Source organism: Esox lucius, chromosome 12 (assembly GCF_011004845.1).
Source record: "Esox lucius isolate fEsoLuc1 chromosome 12, fEsoLuc1.pri, whole genome shotgun sequence".
Lineage (NCBI taxonomy): Eukaryota > Metazoa > Chordata > Actinopteri > Esociformes > Esocidae > Esox > Esox lucius.
The window spans coordinates 32,089,417-32,111,222 of record NC_047580.1 but is presented as its reverse complement, the minus strand read 5'-3'; the positions used below and the strand labels follow the sequence as shown (position 1 = coordinate 32,111,222).

Sequence of the window (21,806 nt, the reverse complement as noted above, 5' to 3'; positions counted from 1 at the left end):
TTCGGGTGTCTCCTGTGATTTTGAAATTTCCATCTCGTTTTTGGTTGTTGTTTGTCACTGTTTCTACAGCAACGATTGTGATGTTGTTTTACTAGTTACCTATAGGTACATTCAGCTGTAGCTACAATCAGAGCTATCATAGGTTGTGCCGGAGGCTAAAGGTGGCTGTCTTAGAAGTCCATGAATCACCCGTAGATCTGTGTATTTAGCGCGGAAACACCCATTTCATCTCTGTCATCTCCTAAGGAAACATGACTAATAACGTTGTCTGACAACTACCCGACGGCTTCGCGTTGCTTTGTCCGCCACGGGGCCAATGAGAACCCAGTCATTTCTGAGCATTTCTCATCATGTCAAAGGGGTAATCTGAGCATACATTGATGGACTTTTTCCCATAATTGCGCAGGGGAAACATTTGACCTGGAACTGCGTGATGGTTATTCCCATGTAATGGGTGGGTGTGCAACAACTAGTTGATTGATCGTAGCCAATGGCGGTTCGCTCTCAGCTAATTAAAGACCAGCCCGTGACTAGAGAACTGTTTAGTTCATTTTGTGGATGAGGCCCACATTAGGAACATTTGAAAAGCTTTTGAAGGGGACCCAACACAATGCCAAAAGCACACCGAATTACTGTTTTTTATGTGTGTAGCAAGAACACCTTCTCTGGAAGAACGTTCAGCCTGTGTTAGTGTATATGTACTTCTTGTTAGTTCAGACAGTTTAGCATCATTTACACGAGTGTGAGCAGCAGAACCCTCAAGCTTTGTCTGAATAAACCAAACAGGCTTGTGGGTCTGAGCATGGGCTCTAAAGAAACCTCTAATGTTGATTTTTGCCCAGGTATCAGTCGGCGCTGTGTGGTGAAAGCTTGTGTGGTGCCAGATCTGTTGTGTGAGTGTGTGTTCTGTGTGTGCCACGGTAGAGGTAGTCGGAAAAAGTGAATGAGCCATTGTGTGAGCCGTTGACCTCCAGCATGTAACAGCTGGGTTCTGGTGAGCACACACACACACACACACACACACACACACACACACAGATATAAAATGATCAAACCAGTCAGACAGCTTCCCCTCATTTACCACTCTCTGCCCCAATGGAACCACAGAGTCTCAACAAGACAACAGGCAAGACCGCACAATACAGTCCAGGCTCTTGTGTTGCAGGTGAGTTGTAACCGACACCAGTTGTGCCGGAGACAGCCGCGGAGGCCGACTGAGCCCTGACGTCACTGTCCACGTGGTAGCCTCCCAACTGGTACCCTACGGGGGGGGGCCTGTTCAAAGTAGCGCCCTGTTCAGGGTAGCACCCTACACAGGGGGTAGTGTGCTGTTTGGGAGTCCGTTATCATTTATTGACGCTGTCGGTGAGTCATGGCTTTTGGGAGAAGGTTTACAGCATGGAATGGATCTCAAGTTACAGCTGGAGTTTTTTTTTTTTTTATGTCGCCTTTGTTCCGTCCCTTTCGTTGTACGGTGTTTTTAGTTCTGTCACACTGTATGTAAAAAAATGGTTTAAAAATGTCTTTACATAGCTTCAAACCGCCTAATAAACATGGCTGAAACCAAGAACTGTGGCTGGCGGGCAAGCAGATGTCGCGCTCAGCTTCCCTACTCCAGGCCCTACCAACTTCTAAACCGCATCATAGGAAAAGGTTTGATTGTCACGTAAAATGAAACGTGTGTGTGAGGGAGTGAGAATGTGTTTACTGTTCCTCTACTAATAGAGAGTAAACATCCTGAGCTCTCCTGTTCAGAGAGTGAGATGGAGGGAGAGAGGGAGGGAGAGAGGGAGTGTGGGAGGGAAGGAAAAAGACGGACGGAGGGTCCTCACACAGGGTTTTCATTCTGCATACACGCCCCTACACATACACACCTGGATTCTTGTACCTGTTTTTGCGTGGGGGGTGCTTCTGTCTATTGTGTGTGTGTGTGTGTGAGCAAGCAAGCAAACGTGCCCAGGCCTGCCCTCAAGTTAACCGGTGTTGTCTGATCACCCTGCCAGCAGCTCTGAACACGTCCCAGCCGACAAACACCCGGCAGAGCTCCCACCCTCACCACACACTGTTCACAGCACCCGGGAAGCAGAGGCATTACAGCCACCACTTTCTGGCAGAGGACTAGCGGTATACATTCATACGCTGAGCTGTGCCAGCGAAGCCTCGGCGTCCCCGGTTCAGATTAGTTTTGAGGAATGTGGCGCGAAGGCGTGCAAGGATAAGGTAAGTGGCGGTTTAGAATGCGGTGTGTGGGCTGCCGTGTGTTTGAGGCCTTTCGGTCGGAGACGAAGATAAAACACTGCCAGCGTGTTCATTTCCCCTTTCCAGTCCAGCGCGGATGGTATTCAAACCCATAGGCAGGCCACAGGGAGATGTTGACTGTGACAGGTAATGTAATCAGAGACACATGGGTCCTGACAACAGAGTGCTGTAGTCTTATGAGGGTGTCTCCGTATTTCTTTCTTTTCCTTTTTACTTTCTGTTAATTCTTATCTCAATGTCCCTCTCTTTGGCTCTCCCTCTCCTTCTCTTCCTTTGTAATGTGTGAATTGGTGTGTTACCGAGAACACGCCTGTCCCAGGGTCTTTCGAGGTCGGTGTGTGTGTGTGTGTGTATGTTTGAAATTAGGATACCCTAATGGTTTGACACTGCTAGGTACCTACTGAAGCCTTTACATCCAGGTGTGTTAAACATGCCCCCCCATGTTACTAAGCAGACAGCCTATTGTAGTGTCTGGTTCACGCAGGAAGTTGATTGTTCTTGTAACATTCCGATGGATATTATGATGCTTCCAGGAATGATCCAGTTGGGAATTCCGGAAAACCAGGGATTTCAGGGAAACACTATTCATCTGATCTCACACACACACACACACACACACACACACAGTACATATACATCCAGAAGAACCCCAGACATATTTTGCAGTTAGTAATTGACTTTGTCTTTCACATTCAAGTCTTCTCTCTGGCCACTTCTACTCACATGACTTGTTAAATGGCTAGTTTACCACAACAACTTAATTAGGTTTGAAGCATCAGCACATGATTGGAGTTTACATGAATCTTGTTTTGAACAGTCTTGTGTAAAAGGGACTCAGTAGCGCGTAACCAGTCAGGAACAGTGGAAACTGGTGAGAGGATCTGTGAGATGAACTTGGGAATAACATTTTCACTACTCTGCACGCAGTCTGAGGCAAATTACGTTTGTATAATTGCTAGCCACCACAGCTGTTTCTGTATACTCCTAGTCATATACAGAAACACAAATGGTGCCTCTGGAGGTAGATATTGGAGTCAGCGTGCCAAAATCCAGAATTATTCCTTTAGCACAGCATTATCGAGTATTCCTCTTACTGTGAATGCCAGCTTTCACTGTTTCTTACCACTTACAGGGCCATGGAGATGTCAAAAATGTGCACGAACCTTATTCAGTGTTGTGGCATGACACGTCCCATGCAGCTCAGTTGGTAGGGCCTGGCACTTGCTGCACCAGAGGTTGTGTGTTTGATTCCCATGGTGTATCAAGTCGGGAATGTCGATCTGGAGCGTCAGCAAAATGACTAGAATGTGAATATCAAACTCTGGCCAGTGAGCATGCACCATACATGTACACCAATCAGTTGTCTGCTGTGTGGGCTGTGTTCATTTCGCAGAACGAAAATATTTCATTTAGCGCTCACGCCATGTAAAAAGCATCCATGTTTTACACTTTGTCAGTGCCAGCAAACACAGATGTTTTCCGTTCCGCAGCCGCCTTCTTCTTCTGTAGGTCGTTTGATGCTTGTCTGATATAATCATGTAATCTGTTATTTTGTGTTTGGTTGTTTAGTCTCAAGAGCTCTGACTAACATCGCCCGTCTGTCTGGGGTCAACAGGTGCTGCATGGCTTCTGGGTCGCAGTGTCGCCTATCTCCTCCCCTGGCTCCTAAACCTCATTCATTCCTCTCATCTGGATTGGAATGCAGCCCGTAGACACTTAATAATCAGATCTGGAACACTTCTGATATCAGACTGACGTCCCTCCTCCGAAGCACCCGCTCAGTGGGAACTTCTGCCTAAGTACGGAAACTGCCTACTGGGAGTGACACTTCCTGAGCTTTGTTCTGTGCTCTGTCCTCTAGGTCTCAATCATTTTGGAAATATTGTGAAGACATCTTTTGGAAATATTTCCAAGGACATCTTTGGAGACGATGCTGAAACATTGTAGAGGGTTTTAGGGTGATGTTTAGATGCTTGCTTGCAGACTTAACCGACATCCGTACATTTGACCCATTAACTTCAACCAGTCAATTGAATCCAACAACCTACACAATATCTGAGAACACATTTATCTGAAGTTTCACGTAGTCAAGGTGGATAGAACGTTTATCGTCATGGCGACGGACTCTCCCAACCCCTCTCTGAGGTCCAGGCTTACCATGACAACAGACAACGACTCCTACATGAGCACAGCCAGCCTCCCCTGCTGCCACTTCCTGTCGGCCAACGTCATCAACGTGGGTAAGTCAAGCCATTTCCTGTTTTATGTTCGATGTTGAACGATGCTCGTGAGATGGGCTGGTTTCTGTATGTGACCGTGAGACGGGCTGGTTTGTGTATGTGACCGTGAGACGGGCTGGTTTGTGTATGTGACCGTGAGACGGGCTGGTTTCTGTATGTGACCGTGAGACGGGCTGGTTTCTGTATGTGACCGTGAGACCGGCTGGTTTCTGTATGTGACAGTGAGATGGGCTGGTTTCTGTATGAGAGAGAAAGCTGAAAACAGGTAGCTGTTCTTAGGTCTTACGTTTCTATACTATTGTGCTGGGAGATTGGGTCAGTTCTCCTTCCCCACAAAGTTCTCCTTCTCCACTATAAATCGTTGTTAATATGATGAATGCATTTTCAGAATTTTCCAAGTCTCCTCCCATTTTAAACTTTGGGAGGACATGAGGTCCTGGTCCACACCTGCAGAGTACCTGGTTTGGGGGGCCCGTTGCTGTCCCTGTCCTTGTCCATCTGGTCATACTTCTGACCTAGTCTTATTTTAAATAGACTCTGGATTTAGCCAAGATACATTTATTAATTATTCCAATTAGACTCTTAATATCTCACCCGGCACAGCCAGAAGAGGACTGATCACCCCTCTGAGCCTGGGTCCTCTCTATGTTTCTTCCTAAAATTTGGCCTTCTTAGGCAGTTTTTCCTAGCCACTGAAATTCAACACTACTGATGTCTGCTCCTTGGGGTTTAAGGCCGGGTGTCTCTGTAAGAGCACTTTGTGACCACTGCTGTTGTAAAAAGGGCTTTATACATACATTTGATTGATTGATTGATTGAGGTACAGAGAGAGGAAAAAGGAGAGACAGGAAGAAAAAGGTGAACAGGAAAAGTGGTAGAGAGAGTGAAAGAGAGAGGGAGAGTGAAAGAGAGAAAGCATGTATAAGCCGTACACATGTTAGTTTTTGTGAATCGGATTGAACGTCCTTTACATCATCTACATCCCCCCAGGATAAGGTGTGTCTCAGACAGAGACGTCAGGATGTTAGACATGCTTAAAATTCGCCTGTTAGTTCTGGTTCGTCTGGCTGCCTGCCTGCCTGCTTGCCTGCCTGGAACAGAGACAGGACTTAGCCCAAACCTTACCCAGCCATGTGCCAAGTGTCTTCACAGTGTAACCGCTGACATTCTCCCTGGCACATCATCAGTTCAGTCAAGGCCAACGTCAGGGACTGAGTTCCCCATTAATGAGCAACGTTTTGTTGTTCGGTTGGTGAACCCATCAATAATTATTGGAAGAATGGTTCAGGCTAATGCAGAAGTGACCATCACTGATCTTTTGACTCTATTTTGTTCGTCCTAATCCCTAAAGGACATTCTGTCACGCAGGGACGCAAGTGCCGCTCACCTTCAGACTGTGAATGGAGATTATTGGAATTGTACAGCTTTGTTTACACAGTGAAAACAGATTCACCGTTAAGGATTATAAAGCTTTGTTTACACAGTGAAAACAGATTCACCGTTAAGGATTATAAAGCTTTGTTTACACAGTGAAAACAGATTCACTGTTAAGGATTATAAAGCTTTGTTTACACAGTGAAAACAGATTCACCGTTAAGGATTATAAAGCTTTGTTTACACAGTCAAATCAGATTCACAGTTAATAATTATAAAGCTTTGTTTACACAGTCAATTCAGATTCACAGTTAATGAATATAAGACTTTGTTTACACAGTCAATTCAGATTCACAGTTAAGGATTATAAAGCTTTGTTTACACAGTAAATTCAGATTCACAGTTAAGGATTATAAAGCTTTGTTTACACAGTCAAATCAGATTCACAGTTAATAATTATAAAGCTTTGTTTACACAGTCAATTCAGATTCACAGTTAAGGATTATAAAGCTTTGTTTACACAGTCTGTTTACAGTTCAGTCTGATTCACAGTTGAAGATGCATTGATTAAATTTAAACAGATGCCCCATAGGGTTTAGTGTTGATTCTGTGTAAATGGATGTTCGTGACTTAATTGACCCAGTGGTCTGGGCTGCTGCTTTCAGAGAATATACCTGCTTTTGCACTGTCAACTAATTCTTCTGGTGTTTTTATACACTGGTAAGAGTGGCTGCTAGATTACTAATATGTAAATGTAGTGTTAAATCTAGTTGAAGTTAATTTATCTTTTAATTTTACTGTCAGTACCTTTCTAACTTGTTCACTATCTGCAAGGTTTACAGTAAATTAATGTATCAGATAGATTTACACTCATTTAATTTCTATGCTAGTTTCACAGTTAGCTGATTTGTCTGATTATTTAGTCAAGCGATTGTTACTTCCTGGTCTTGTAGTTTAAGAACCAAACAGGCATCAAATGTGCTCCGGCGACACATCTCAACATCGACTGGCCTGAGTCCTCTTGCTGTGGTGAAACGGGTCCTAAAGCAGGGCCTTAAATATGAATAATTACATCACAAAATTGTGAGAAAAGTTTGCTAAGAAATCTTTTTATGCTTTTTTGGATGGAGATACAGTGGGGAGATTAATGATTTGAAGCATCCCTGCAGCAGCTTAGAGTGCTAAAACCCCCCCTTGGTGAACAGTCAGTACATTCCCGCTCAAGTCTTAAACAGTCAATGATTTTCTTCAGTTTGTTCCGGAGTCAATACGTAATAGTATCTGTTTCACAGAGTGTCTGGGTGTCACTGGATGAACGTCCAGCCTGTACTGCGATGTATAAAAAAAAATGCTGCTCTTTCTGTAGGAAGAACAGCATAATTGAAAAGGTCACAGGAGGATTTGTGGTGAGTTCCTGCACCGACAGCTCACAACCCTCAACCTACATGCAGCTCAATATGTTGTTCCCAAAGCTGTGGAGCACATTCAGCGAGGCAAACTGGTTTTGTACATGTCGGCCTCCTGGAAAGGACACGCCACTTAACTTGTTGTCTGACACTGTGGGGAACAATGCAACTTAGTACCTTCTCTAGTCTGACAATAAGTTATGTTTCCTGAGTCCACAACAAGACAAAGAATGGTTCAGGGACTTAGTAAATGCTGTTCTGTGTATATATGCTTATTTTTATTTTTACTTCAGTCCTATCTGGTGTGTTGCTGTGCAGATTCAGTATGTTATTTACTTTTAGTTTCCAGTATTTAAAACCTGGCATACAACAGCAGTGGTTGTTTTCACATAATCGTTGCAGAAACCCACACAGTAGCTACTAGGCGATAATAAAAACCTCACGCACCGCTCTGAACCAATACCCACAATCCCTTTCGGTTCTATCCGCACACAATTCAGTCGCCGCAGTTCAGCTCATGACAGCGAACTGTATTCCATTGGTTCAGCGCGAAAAGAAGGTCACGCGTGTCCTACAAGAGAGGTGCCGTCGCTTAGATGCCAACCGCTAATTAGCGGCTAATTAGCGGACTCACATCTCCATGCGAACGAGCAGCGAGTAGGCTGAGGCTCGTAACGACTTCTGAAACAGTATAATGGTGTAATATAACGTCTCCGGCCAAATCATGTTTTTCCACCAGGGTGTACCGACGTCCATTTCTTTTAACCAGCGCACTCCTGAGTGGTGATTGTGTTGTTAGAGTCTATGTCAACACGGTCCAACGAATCAAGGCCTTGGGCCCGAGGCTGACTCTGGTAATAACAGGACTTGTCTGATAGTGGAGCCTCAGGGCAAGGTAGACATTCTCTCGTCTGCAGTCGAGCTGAAGCGCATCTGCTTCTAAGCGGCCTTGGTTCAGGGACTTTCAGCTAGACACATTAACAGCTGTGATGTTGATTTGCCCTCAGAATCTCCTAACGTGTCTGTTTAACCCGAGCTCTGGTGCCCATGGAGAGGACTGTGGGTAATTAGTAGTAGTGGCTGAAGCAAATTGGTGCCCTGCTAGCTGGAGTTATTCTGATTGGCTCAAACCACAGCTATGATTGGTAATGTTAGTGTGGCCCTTCTAAACAGTTTCTTGGACTTGGCTAAACTTTTCATAACTAGCCCAAAACCCAGTACCTCTTGTCTCTTTTTCTGTCTCTTTTCTCATTTACTGTTTTTATTTCTTTATTTGGATCCTCGTTAACTGACCCTGACGACATCCCGGCTTCCTGGAGTCTGAAAATTAAGGAGAAATACATGTTCAAACAGGACAAACGTTACATCGCAAGACAGCGGTTACACCCAGCTCTGTAGTTAGCGCGCTACCATTCCGTTCCAAACATCTTTTATAAACAAAAAGAAAAATAACAGTACAGGAGATTTACCCCCCCCCCCCAAAATACCGGGTGTGTGTTTTTTGTTTTTAAATGCCATCTTGGGGGTCGACAGGAAGTCACCTCTTAACCTCAAACTCAGACCTTCCAGGGAAATACCAACTGGTCCCTCCTCTCCTCCTCAGCACTGAACGGGCTGATAGCCTACTAAGACCAGTGGTGTTAGTATTAGTAGTGGTAGTTACTACCACACCTCTCCCTGGATAATGGCAAATGCTAAAAGCCTAGAAGGTTAACGGTTATGCACCCCCCCCCCACCCCACTGCTCCTAAGCAACCACTCCTTCCTCTTTTGAATTCCTGCATTCTGCAGCGTGTCCTGACCAGCTGAGAGCGGGGGGGGGGGTTGAGTGGGATGACAACTGGGACTCAGGGGAGCTTGAAGTGGGTTGGAAAACAGTGTATTTACCCAGACCAAGGCCCTCCAATTCACCACCACCTGCAGACTAAAGCCCCGGAGAGACAATTATGTGCCCCATCTGTTAACTCTTCCTGCAAGACTGGGGACATGGCTGTGTCTCAGGCGTTCTCGTGGAGCGTCTTTTGCAACACGGCTACTTCCTGGCGGGATGATTTGGATTAAAGATTCCTTCTGGCGTTTTCTGCTGGTGGTACTCAGTAAGCCAAGACAGGCCCCAGGTTTTATTCATGTAATGCATTTAATGATGTGTTCACACAGCCACACACAGCCATGTTTGTTTCTCTAACGTGTCTAATCCTAACCTTAATGACCTAGCTTTTAAGTCTAAATGTGTGCTATAGACCTAAACCTAACTCTTAACCTAAACTGTAATGCACCTGTTACCCCCAATGGTCCATTTTACCCAAAACCTAACCAACCTTTTTCCGAAAAAAACCCATCTATTTTTACAGTACACAAACACACACACACACACACAGACACACACATACACTCTTCTGGCACTGCCTCTGACCGCCTGCAGAGGGAAGCATAATTCCTTTTTTCTCCAGGGAGGCATCTTTCCATGAGCTAAACATCACTTCTCATGGGAAGTGTGACAAATATCAAATTGTGTTTTATTCTGCATTCCTCTCGAAGCTGTCGGTCTTTCTCATTCTGATTGTGTGTGTGTGTGTGTGTGTGATTGTGTGTGCGTGCCCCAACCAGCTCAGACTACGCCTAACTAAGGGAGAGAAATCAAACAGTTTTGCAAGGGTTCTGTAAGGGTTCTGTAAGGGTTCTGTAATTAGCGGCTGGGGTCATGACTGGGGGATGATTTTAGCCATCTTATCCTGGGGCTGCACATGCCGTGCTCCACCAACTGAGCCACATGGGACACGGGACGTTGACCTGGGAGTAACTGCCATGCTGAAGGGTAGAATCTCGTCCTTCTCAGGACTGTAAACCGCTAGCCACGCCTCATGCTCCCCCTCTCTCCCTGCTCCAACACAGGGTTAAGTGTTGAAGCTAATTATTTCCCTGGATGTTGGTGGGCTTTGCTCGGCCGTATTTGAAGCAGGCGATTTACGTTCAGCGTTTGTTTTTGTCTTTTCCCCGGCGGCGAACCGGATTGATAATCAATCATTACGTGCACAACCGGGACGGGCTAATCCCGGGACGCTGGAGGCTGGTTGGGCGTGCACCGTGTCCTGAAGTTACACACCAGGACTCAGGGAGGCCATTTATTCCGCCGGATAATTCGGCGTCTTACAGTGGCTTGGTAATTCTCTCTTTGTGCGGCCTGTGTCCTCTGTCTTGAATCAGTTTTTTTTGTTGTGTTCCCCCCAATCCACCACACGCCGTTTTTATAATTCAGTGACTTCATCGGTGTGGAATGATTTGCATAAGAACAAGGAAGATATTTTGGGAAAAGAGATCAAATAATACCCCTTTCTTTACGCCATTCTTTCACTCTTTGGTTGTTGCCTTAGCTAGTTTAGATGTGGTCCCCTGGACAGTGAGCGAGCAACAGTCTGTGTATAACTGAACTATATATAGGACAGGTGTTAAATACTGATGTATCCACTGAAGTGATGATCAGATCAATGCCAGAACAGTTTTTGTGTGTGAACACAGACGCGCCTACCTACAAACCTTTCAAACTGATCTGTTCCCACACACACACACACACACACACACCATTTGGAACCTAAGAACAACGAATTCCCTAGGTAACGCCTAAGCTTCATTATAATTCATTAGATGTCAGATATTCCTTCAATCCTTCAAATTCCTTTCAACTGCTCACTTCTAAGCTGTTTCTCTTCGCCACATTTTTCAAACTCTTCATTGAAACTTTAGTTTACTTTGACAATAATATTTTGCCATCATGGTTAACTGGGGGGAAATGTGTTTGTGTGTGTGTGTGTGTAGAGTTTAGTGTGTTTATATAATCAGTAGGAAAGCGATTGTCATGGTAGGAGCTGTAAAGACTCCTCTTGGTCACAGACGTGAGGTACGATAGCATAAAGAACAATCAACGACCTGGATATCTGGGGTTCCTGACCAGCTTTCTTCTGTACTGACTGACAAAGTTTGAGTCATAATCCCCATAAGACCTTGGGGCAAAGCGTGAGTGTGGGCCTTTGCGTTATTCATCCATTAGTTTCTTCCCTCCGGGATGTTTAGATCCAATGATTCATTTACCTCACCTCAGCATTTGGATACTCGCACAGGTCTCGTCTGGACAAGTTGATGTTTGCCAACGTATTTGCATATTTGCGTCAATATACCAAACAATTGTTGTCTAAATGTAGAGAAAGATATTGATGAGGGTCAATTATATCTTGGAGATATGAACACGGTCATATCAAAACACAGGGGAGGTGTTATTTGAAGTGGATCACAAAATCCTCAAAGGCGAAACAACGCAAAGCCGCTGTCATGTTTCACCCGCCAGTTTGTGTGGGGATTATGACCCCGTGGCTATTTCCGTTGGTTGGCGTTTGTAGACATTTATCTCTGCGTGGACATTGCCTTTGATTTTAGATTTCTGGTTGGGATATGTGGTCACCTTGGCGACGATGTCATGAATGCAGTTATCTACAAAACCGTCGACTGCTGCAGTGAACTCGCCAAACATTATCGGATGAACCCCACAGAACATAATCCAGCCTTTGTTTGCACAACAAGAGGTTTTAAGAAGCCAGTACAGAACCCAGAGAGAACACATTTCGTCAGTGCAAACCTCCCCCCCCATGCAGATCCGTTAGCTCTGCTCCACATACAAATGCAGCATTCCAAAATCCAGCAGAAAAATGCTGGATTTGCAGACAAATGCTTCTGATTTTCTACCAGGAAGGACAACGGATCTGCCACTGTTTCCCACACGTTTACCTGTTACATGGTGCTTTACCGCACTGAGATCATGCCTTTTTTCGCTTAGCATTGCTTGATGTGTGAGCCTTCCCCGATGAGAAGCGAGGCACATGGTAGAAATTAGGCTTCTCTGTCTCCTATTGTTTCTTAGGGTCAGCTGCAGTAAAGAAAATGCGGCGGGCTGGATTATCTGAATGAGACCAGATTGCAACGTTCATACAGAATGAAAACAGAGAAAGCAAACAAGGAGTGGGCTCTGCCAAATGTCATACCTCTCTTTGGCGTATACCTGAATTTGTTCTTTGTTCTCTGGATTTAGCTTCTCTCGCTCATTCTCCATTTCTGTCTTTCTTACATGGACACACACCACGCAGGCACAACACACATGCACAACACACACACACACACACACACACACAAGTGCACACTATGTTGGTACCTTTGGTGTTGAATGTTGTTAAAAGCTCCACAGGGGACATCATTAGCATCTCTCTCATCACAAAGGGAGAGGGTGGTTTAGTCCAGTCTCTACAAGGGGAGAGGGTGGTTTAGTCCAGTCTCTACAAGGGGAGAGGGTGGTTTAGTCCAGTCTCTACAAGGGGAGGGGGTGGTTTAGTCCAGTCTCTACAAGGGGAGAGGGTGGTTTAGTCCAGTCTCTACAAGGGGAGAGGGTGGTTTAGTCCAGTCTCTACAAGGGGAGGGGGTGGTTTAGTCCAGTCTCTACAAGGGGAGGGGGTGGTTTAGTCCAGTTTCTACAAGGGGAGGGGGTGGTTTAGTCCAGTTTCTACAAGGGGAGGGGGTGGTTTAGTCCAGTCTCTACAAGGGGAGGGGGTGGTTTAGTCCAGTTTCTACAAGGGGAGGGGGTGGTTTAGTCCAGTCTCTACAAGGGGAGGGGGTGGTTTAGTCCAGTCTCTACAAGGGGAGGGGGTGGTTTAGTCCAGTCTCTACAAGGGGAGAGGGTGGTTTTGTCCAGTTTCTACAAGGGGAGGGGGTGGTTTAGTCCAGTCTCTACAAAGGGTGAGGGTGGTTTAGTCCAGTCTCTACAAAGGGTGAGGGTGGTTTAGTCCAGTTTCTACAAGGGGAGGGGGTGGTTTAGTCCAGTCTCTACAAGGGGAGAGGGTGGTTTAGTCCAGTCTCTACAAGGGGAGAGGGTGGTTTAGTCCAGTCTCTACAAGGGGAGGGGGTGGTTTAGTCCAGTTTCTACAAGGGGAGGGGGTGGTTTAGTCCAGTTTCTACAAGGGGAGGGGGTGGTTTAGTCCAGTCTCTACAAGGGGAGGGGGTGGTTTAGTCCAGTTTCTACAAGGGGAGGGGGTGGTTTAGTCCAGTTTCTACAAGGGGAGGGGGTGGTTTAGTCCAGTCTCTACAAGGGGAGGGGGTGGTTTAGTCCAGTCTCTACAAGGGGAGGGGGTGGTTTAGTCCAGTCTCTACAAGGGGAGGGGGTGGTTTAGTCCAGTCTCTACAAGGGGAGAGGGTGGTTTTGTCCAGTTTCTACAAGGGGAGGGGGTGGTTTAGTCCAGTCTCTACAAAGGGTGAGGGTGGTTTAGTCCAGTCTCTACAAAGGGTGAGGGTGGTTTAGTCCAGTTTCTACAAGGGGAGGGGGTGGTTTAGTCCAGTCTCTACAAGGGGAGAGGGTGGTTTAGTCCAGTCTCTACAAGGGGAGAGGGTGGTTTAGTCCAGTCTCTACAAGAGGAGAGGGTGGTTTAGTCCAGTCTCTACAAGAGGAGAGGGTGGTTTAGTCCAGTCTCTACAAGCACTATCTATTTACGTTTGACCTCAACTGTCTGACCCAAGAAGCAAAACTGCTTTTTTACTCTTGAACACAATCTCTACTTAAACATAGTCTCTACTTAAACATATTCTCTACTTAAACATATTCTCTACTTAAACATATTCTGTAATTAAACATAGTCTCTACTTAAACATAGTCTCTACTTAAACATAGTCTCTACTTAAACATGGTCTCTACTTAAACATATTCTCTACTTGAAAATAATCTCTACTAAAAAATAGTCTCTACTTGAAAATAATCTCTACTTAAACATGGTCTCTACTAAAACATAGTATCTACTCAAACATAGTATCCACTCAAGCATAGTCTCAAGTCAAACATAGTTTCTACTCAAACACATGAAGTGAAGCACAGGCCCTGTTGAAACATTTTCTAGGATGAAACATACTCTCTAAAACTGGGTCTGTGTCAAAACTGTCTGAAGTTGAACAGTCTCTAATGACTCTACTGAATCAGCATCCATGATAAAACAGTCTTCTGAAACAGTCTGTACTGAAACATTCTCTACCTAAACAAACCTAAAAATAGTTTCTGCTGAAACATAGTCTACTTTGTAACCCCCTTATAAACCTCTCTCTTTCTAGGCAAGGTATAATAAGCTTCCCATTTTCTTGCTTGAGTGCCCCTTTGATGTTGTGTCTGCTGACTTCATTTGTTCTTTTCCATCCAGCCTGTATTCAATGGAACTTATCCTGTCTTTATCCCCCACATTGAAATGGCTGCCACTCTAGTCACATAACAAATACCTAGATATAAATTTTTTATTCCAACCAAATGTAGGCATTCCAAATATATTTACAAGTTATGCCACACTTGAATTCAATATTTTTTTTAACTACTTAGAAATACATAATCTAGTAACTTTCATGGTCCAAACCATGCATCTCATAAATGCTTTTACATTTTGTGCATACCTAAATACAATATACATATATATACATATACACAGCTCCGGAAAAAAATAAGAAACCACTGCACCTTTTTCTTTCCTTTCCAAAAAAGTAAAATCGTTCAATTTGCAGTGTTCTCTTAATTTTAACCCTTCTGTTCCTCACTCAAAACCTTCCTTTTTGACTTTTTTCGGAAGGAAAGTATAGGTGCAGTGGTCTCTTAATTTTTTCCGGAACTGTATATGTATATCATCACTCACAGTTGAAGTGTACCTATGATAAAAATTACAGACCTCTACATGCTTTGTAAGTGGGAAAACCTGCAAAATCGGCAGTGTATCAAATACTTGTTCTCCCCACTGTGTATATATATATATATATATATATATATATATATATATATATATATATATATATATATATATATATATATATATATATATATATATATATATATATATATATATATATATATATATATAATTTTATTTTTTTTAACTGTAAGGGTTTCATTGTAGACACATCCAGTTGTTTCTGTTAAATATCACATGCTATTACTCAATGTTTTACCTGTTTGTCATTTTGCACAGTATGTCATTTCTTGTGTGCTGGAGGTATGCGCTCACAGTAGTATTAGTGCTAATTGCCTCGGACTGATAACGTGGCCCTGCCGAGACTGTGATGGAGGCTACGGACAAACAGGCCTCCATTCCAGCGCTCCGCTGAAAAGCCTGTTAGCCTGCTGTCCGTATTCTCTCACATCAGGTGCTGGAGGATATCATTGTCGACTAATGCGAGCGACTGGAAAAGTACATGTGACAGGCAAGCGTTTGCTTGGGTGCGCACAGAAATGATACACGAGAGCACACAGGTACACACATTCATTATCCATCCTGTTGCCTAGTCACCTTACCCCACTCTTATATATACCCCTCTCCTACATGTACCCCACTCTTATATATACCCCTCTCCTACATGTACCCCACTCTTATATATACCCCTCTCCTACATGTACCCCACTCTTATATATACCCCTCTCCTACATGTACCCCACTCTTATATATACCCCTCTCCTACATGTACCCCACTCTTATATATACCCCTCTCCTACATGTACCCCACTCTTACATGTGCCTCCCTTCTACATGTCCCAACCCTCTTACATGTTCCCAACAGCTATATGTACCCCACAGCTATATGTATGGTACCTACTTGTACCCCATACACATCAACTATAAAACGGTAAATCTTGTGTTTAGCTCATAGAAATACTGTAGATTGCATAAAGATGGGCGTGCCCGTTCAAGTCAGTGTCAGTGAGGCATTGAGCATGCTCTCTGTTTTCTATTTCTACGGGTCAACTGTAGCTGTGCGTCAGGTTGCCGAGTCGTCAGAGCATCCAAGCAGTAACTGACATGTTATTAGATCAAATCCCGGAGCCAGCAAGGTGAAACACCTGTAGTTCTGTCCCTGTGCACTACAGTTAGGCTAACCCGAATTGCTCGGCTGAATCATTCTGTGTTTGCTAAACTACTTGAATGGTGAAACTGTTGTCTGCGTGAGCACTTTCTTAAACAGCTAAAGCACTGTTTTAATGCCAGGCAAGAAGCAAGGCTCCTTCTGCTGTTTAATATGTTTGTCCAACTTACTTAAATTACTTTAATTATACAGTAGTTAAACTGTAATTATACGGTAGTTATGCAGCAGTTTTGCTGTAGTTATATTGTAGTTATGCAGCAGTTTTGCTGTAGTTATACTGTAGTTATGCAGTACATACATTTCTTCAGCAGAAAATGCAGCAGTGAGATCAAGCATGAAACAAACATATTAAAACGATTTGAGGATGTTTTCTATCAGCTGTTCCACCGAGCGTGGATGTAATTAAACTGGTTTTAATTTTTGCCTGGGTTTTGATGAACACAACCGGTCCTGATGATGATAACTGAAGGCATTATGTGGAGACAGCTGTGCCGGAGCAATGATTTGCCTGCAACATCTACAAAACAACAACATCAGCAGCAACAATATGATCCAGGTGTTTTGAGCTGTGAGGGAATTAAAACAAACAGTGTTTGGGTGAACAATTGGAGGGACACAGTGGATGGAGTGGGTTTGTGACGTCCCTCTCTCCTAGACCCGTCCCTCGTTGGGGGATGTGGGTGGGGGGGTGGGGGGGGGGGGTTGGAATCAGTCTCATTGCTGCTTCTGCTGATCTGACACTGGAACATGGTTGAGTTAAACATGCTCCATATGTTTGTAAGTATGTATCTCGGGAAGCTTTAAAATCAAGTCCTTTTATCCCTGCATGAGGGCATTTTGTCCACATGCCTGTTTTAAAACTTTTCTTCATTCACATATTCATTTTTTTGAACATGACGAAGAACCATGCAGGATCGAGGCGTTGTTGGTTTATGAATAAATGATGCCGGTGACCGTTGTACCGGGTGACATCACCATGAGAAACGGAAGTCATGGAAAGAGGCCGTGGCTACTGGAGCAGAGAGCTAGGCGTGGAGTCGTGGCTATACCTAACCCACAACCCCCAAAGGGCCATCATTATCCATTATCTAAACCACTGATCCCCAAAGGGCCATCATTATTCGCTACCTAACCTACTGACCCCCAAAGGGCCATCATTATCCATTATCTAAACTACTGATCCCCAAAGGGCCATCATTATCCATTATCTAAACCACTGATCCCCAAAGGGCCATCATTATCCTCTACCTAAACCACTGATCCCCAAAGGGCCATCATTATCCACTACCTAACCTGCTTACACCAAATGGCCATCATTATCTGCTGCCTAACCTACTGACCCCCAAAGGGTCATTATTATCCACTACCTAAACCACTGACCCCCAAAGGGCCATCATTATCAGCTACCTAAACCACTGATCCCCAAAGGGTCATTATTATCCACTACCTAAACCACTGACCCCCAAAGGGCCATCATTATCAGCTACCTAAACCACTGATCCCCAAAGGGTCATTATTATCCACTACCTAAACCACTGATCCCCAAAGGGTCATTATTATCCACTACCTAAACCACTGACCCCCAAAGGGCCATCATTATCGGCTACCTAAACCACTGATCCCCAAAGGGCCATCATTATACGCTTCCCATTTTTGCCTTAGTTGCTCTATCATGCCCACTCCTGCAGAGAGAGCCACACTGCCTGGGTTTATTGGGATTCAGAGTAATAAAGGCACATATCCCCAGTGTGTGCTACCACCAGGGCTTCTCCAAATAACCCTCTGCAACATAAACATTCACTTCTCCTTTCTGTCCTCATCAATACTCCGTCTTTTCTGCTCACACACACACACACACACACACACACACACATGTACATGTATACACACACATTCAAACACAAAAACACACTTACTACGCTCTCTCTCTCTCACTCACTCACTCCCTCACCCACACACACACACACACACACAGACACTCCCCTGTGTCTCACATTCACACACACAGACACACATGCTGAACGTCTATGCAGGGCAGAAGAACAGCCGAGCGCACGGAGACAAGCGTTCCCCACACCGTGTGCTCTGCACGCTGGCACGAACTTCTCTTCCTCGTCCTCTTCACTCCCTCACACACTCTCTCCCTTCACTCTCTCCCCGACAAACTCACAGACTCTCACGTTCCCTCTTTCGCTTGCTATCTCTGTCTCCCGCTCTCCTTTTCTCCCTCTTTCTCGCTCTCGTTTCTATCTGTTTCCCTTGCTCTCTCCTTCCCCCGTGTTCTTGTCCTTCTCTCCACACCTCAGCGTACAGTCAGATCTGCCTCAGCATGGATCTGAGCGGAGTGGCGGCCCTTCCACAGAGATACAGTAAGGACCTGCATTCTTTCCGTTTCTTCACTCTCTTTTTCTTCCAGGTTTTACAGCGTGCCCTATTTGAGTTAACTCCGTTTTACAATTTCGGTGCGTTTTTCTCTCGCATACAGAGCGGGTTCTGTTGTGTAATTGGAAGTTTTGTGTTGGCACTGAGATGTCCGCCCCTTGCCTCTCGTTTCGTAGTCGAACCGTAGTTGTGACCGCTTTGTTGCCTCACGTTGCCTTTTTAGATCTTTTGATGGCTTTCCTGGCGTGCGGTTCGGGGTGCGTATTGGCGAGAAACGCATCTACTACAGGCACCTGTGCAGCAGGTCTGCATGCACCTAATCGACGTGGCTTCATGTGGGAGAGTAGGAAAGCGTGCATGCCTGCCCCATTCAGTGGATCAAAGTCTGTAGAAAAGCCCAGACGCAACAAGGGTGAGATTAAAGAGCTGGCCAGACGCGTGTTATTAAGATCACACACTTGGTTTGTTTGCTTTGAGACAGATTTTTGGCATTTGCCGGGACTGTTTGTTGTGCGGTTCTGTCAGATACTGGGTGGTTTTTGGAAGCTTTAGAAGCTGGGCATTAATCGATGCTCTGACTGAGGTGAGAGACAAGTAATTCACTGGGATGTCTGTGTCAATGTCTGGAGACAATCTGATAACTTTGTTTAATTCATTTTATTTGGTGGTGCTAATGAATGGTTAAAGCTTTTAGGTGATACTGTTTATTTTATGGTCTTACTTTATAATTGAATGTGAAACTGTATCTAAAAGTAATACTATATGATTAAAAATTATTCTGCATAGATGAAGATTTAACTGTTTATTTAAAGCTAATACTGTATGATAGGCCATAGTACTGTTTATTTGAAGGCAGTACTATATGATTGAAGGTAATGCAGTTTGATTGATGATGGTACTGTTTATTTGAAGGTAATTCTGTATTATTGAGGGTAATACTTTTAATTGAAGGCAGTACCATATGATTGAATGTAAAACTGTTTATTTGAAGGTAATCCTGTAGGGTTGAAGGTAATACTATTCATTTGAAGGTAGTCCTGTAAGGTGGAAGGTAATACTGTTAATTTGAAGGTAAACCATTAGCGTTGATGGCAATACTGTTCATTTGAAGATAATTCTGTGGGGTTGAAGGTAATACTGTTTAGTTGAAGATAATCCTGTAGGGTTGAAGGTAATACTGTTCATTTGAAAGTAATCCTTTAAGGTTGATGGTAATACCATTAATTTAAAGGTAATACTGTTCATTTGAAGGTAATCCTTTAGGGTTGAAGGGAATACTGTTCATTTGAAGGTAATGCATTAGGGTTTATGATGAAGCCATAGTAGATATCGTAGCCCCTTCAGCCATTGGCAGGGTTATTGACATTTCTTTGAACTTGCTTACAAGGTGGCAGACATATCACCTCATGTGTCTGTATATTTGCTTACACACACACACACACACACACACACATGCAAAAAGATACACACATGCAAAAAGATAAGCACAAAGTGCACATACAAACAACACAGAAATATGAGCAGGTTGGCAATATTTTATCAGTGTATTTCGTACCAATAATGCCTTCTCAGACTTAATGAAATTGAGAAATTAGGATGTTGTGCGGTGAAATTGAGACTGAGCCGTTGAGGGAGTGAGATCTTCCTCAAATAGAGAGGAAGAGCAAGAGAGGGCGAGAGAGAATGCAAAATGAGAGCAGGGAGGGAGACAGATATATCCGTTCTCAATGGTGGACAGGCTCTTGTGAAACGCCCTAGTGATGGTGCCATTAACTGAAGAGCCAATGCTGTGTACCTATTAGGGCCGGCAGAGCATTAGCTACTCTAACTTTAGATACCGGGCAGTGTGCGTGAGAGTCTAGCCATGAAGCTGGGAGCTCACAGCCTTTGTCTTGTCACACTCCGAGCAGGCGTTGCTAGGAACTTGAGATGTGTGAACGCCGAGAGCAGTGGCTGGATTACAAATACGACCTGTCTGGGGAGACTTTGGCCTGGTGTGTCTCCCCTGTAGACTGGGGGGATGGCAACAGCATGCCAATTGGAAACCGGTTCAATGGCCAGTGGACGTTTAGAGAAATGGATGAATTTCTTGATTTAAATATTTCATTTGTGTTTCAGTTGAGTCCATTTTCCAAAGATAACGTTTCCTATTTCTGTAATTTCACAACCCTGTGTTACTCGTGAAATAGGCAAATGTGGGCTCCTTGGTGGCGCTCTCTGGTACTGCCAAGCTGGCCTCCTCAGTGGTGTCAGCTGAGTTTATAGAGAAAATGTATACAGCAGAAAGGTGGAATGCGTTGTGTCCCCGCTGGTGAAATTGTACTTAAACACTGGTATCCAGTTCCACATACAGTAGCGCGTGAACACATCTTCACACTTTTTTTTGGTTCTGGCCCCCGGTAGGAATTGAACCCAAACCCAGGTGTTGCGAGCTTCACGCTCTGCCAACCGAGATACGCGGGACTTTGATAAACGCATCATGACCATGGCATGGTCACGTTTGTCTCAGATACTGGTGTTGACGAGGAGGAAAGAGAGTTTCGGGCGGATGTCATCTTGTTCTCCGTATTTGTGATGAGGGACAGTCCGGTAGCATGTGGAGGTGGAGTCCAAAGGCATCACAAGCGCACGTCTTCCGTTTCCACCTGAAACCGGATGCATCCTGTCGTTTACAGCCCTGTGGAGGTTGGGTTGTGTGTGTGTGTGTGTGTGTGTGTGTGTGAGACACCACAGTGTTACAATGAACTGTGATGCCGTCACTGTGGATTCCATGTATACTCAATTGAGAAGACTTCGTAAGTCACTAACGTGATTTGATGAGCTGGGGGAGTGGGCCGGGGGGGAGAGGGGCGCTGGGAGGGGCCTGGGGGGGGGGGGGGAGTGGGCCGGGGGGGAGAGGGGCGCTGGGAGGGGGGGGGGGTTGGGGGGTTGTTGTGTCATCACTGTGTGTACAAAATTAAATCAGGTTCAGACATTTAATTTCTCGAGAGGCAGTCGCCAAGGTTATAACGTTGTGTCATACTAATTATCTCCCGCTAAATTGTTCTTGACGGAATAGGCTTATTGAACTAATCTCTCAACTTAGCAGACTAATGGCAGCCTGCTTTACCTACAGGCACCTTTCAGCTGACGAATCCAACAACGAGACTCGTTGACATGGCGCCGTCTCGAGTGTCAAGCTGTACAGTGTTATGTATATTATTGCTTTATCCTCTTGCTTTTTCTTTTGC

General features: G+C 44.6%; 1 protein-coding gene across 4 annotated transcripts in view; it reads left to right on the top strand.

Annotated features, from left to right (window-relative positions):
- Window positions 1-21,806, top strand: part of plch2a (phospholipase C, eta 2a) — a 135,007-nt gene that overhangs the window by 2,993 nt on the left and 110,208 nt on the right. Inside the window, exons 1-2 of one of the 4 annotated variants that reach the window (XM_020051958.2) lie at window positions 2,053-2,220; window positions 3,875-4,499. In XM_020051958.2, coding sequence (XP_019907517.2) covers window positions 4,373-4,499 — 127 coding nt within the window. In that variant the 5' untranslated portion in view covers window positions 2,053-2,220; window positions 3,875-4,372. Of the gene's footprint in view, window positions 1-2,052; window positions 2,221-2,249; window positions 2,386-3,874; window positions 4,500-18,247; window positions 18,564-21,806 lie in introns of those variants that run through there. The other 3 variants (XM_020051959.2, XM_010893222.3, XM_020051961.3) reach the window with 3 other exon arrangements.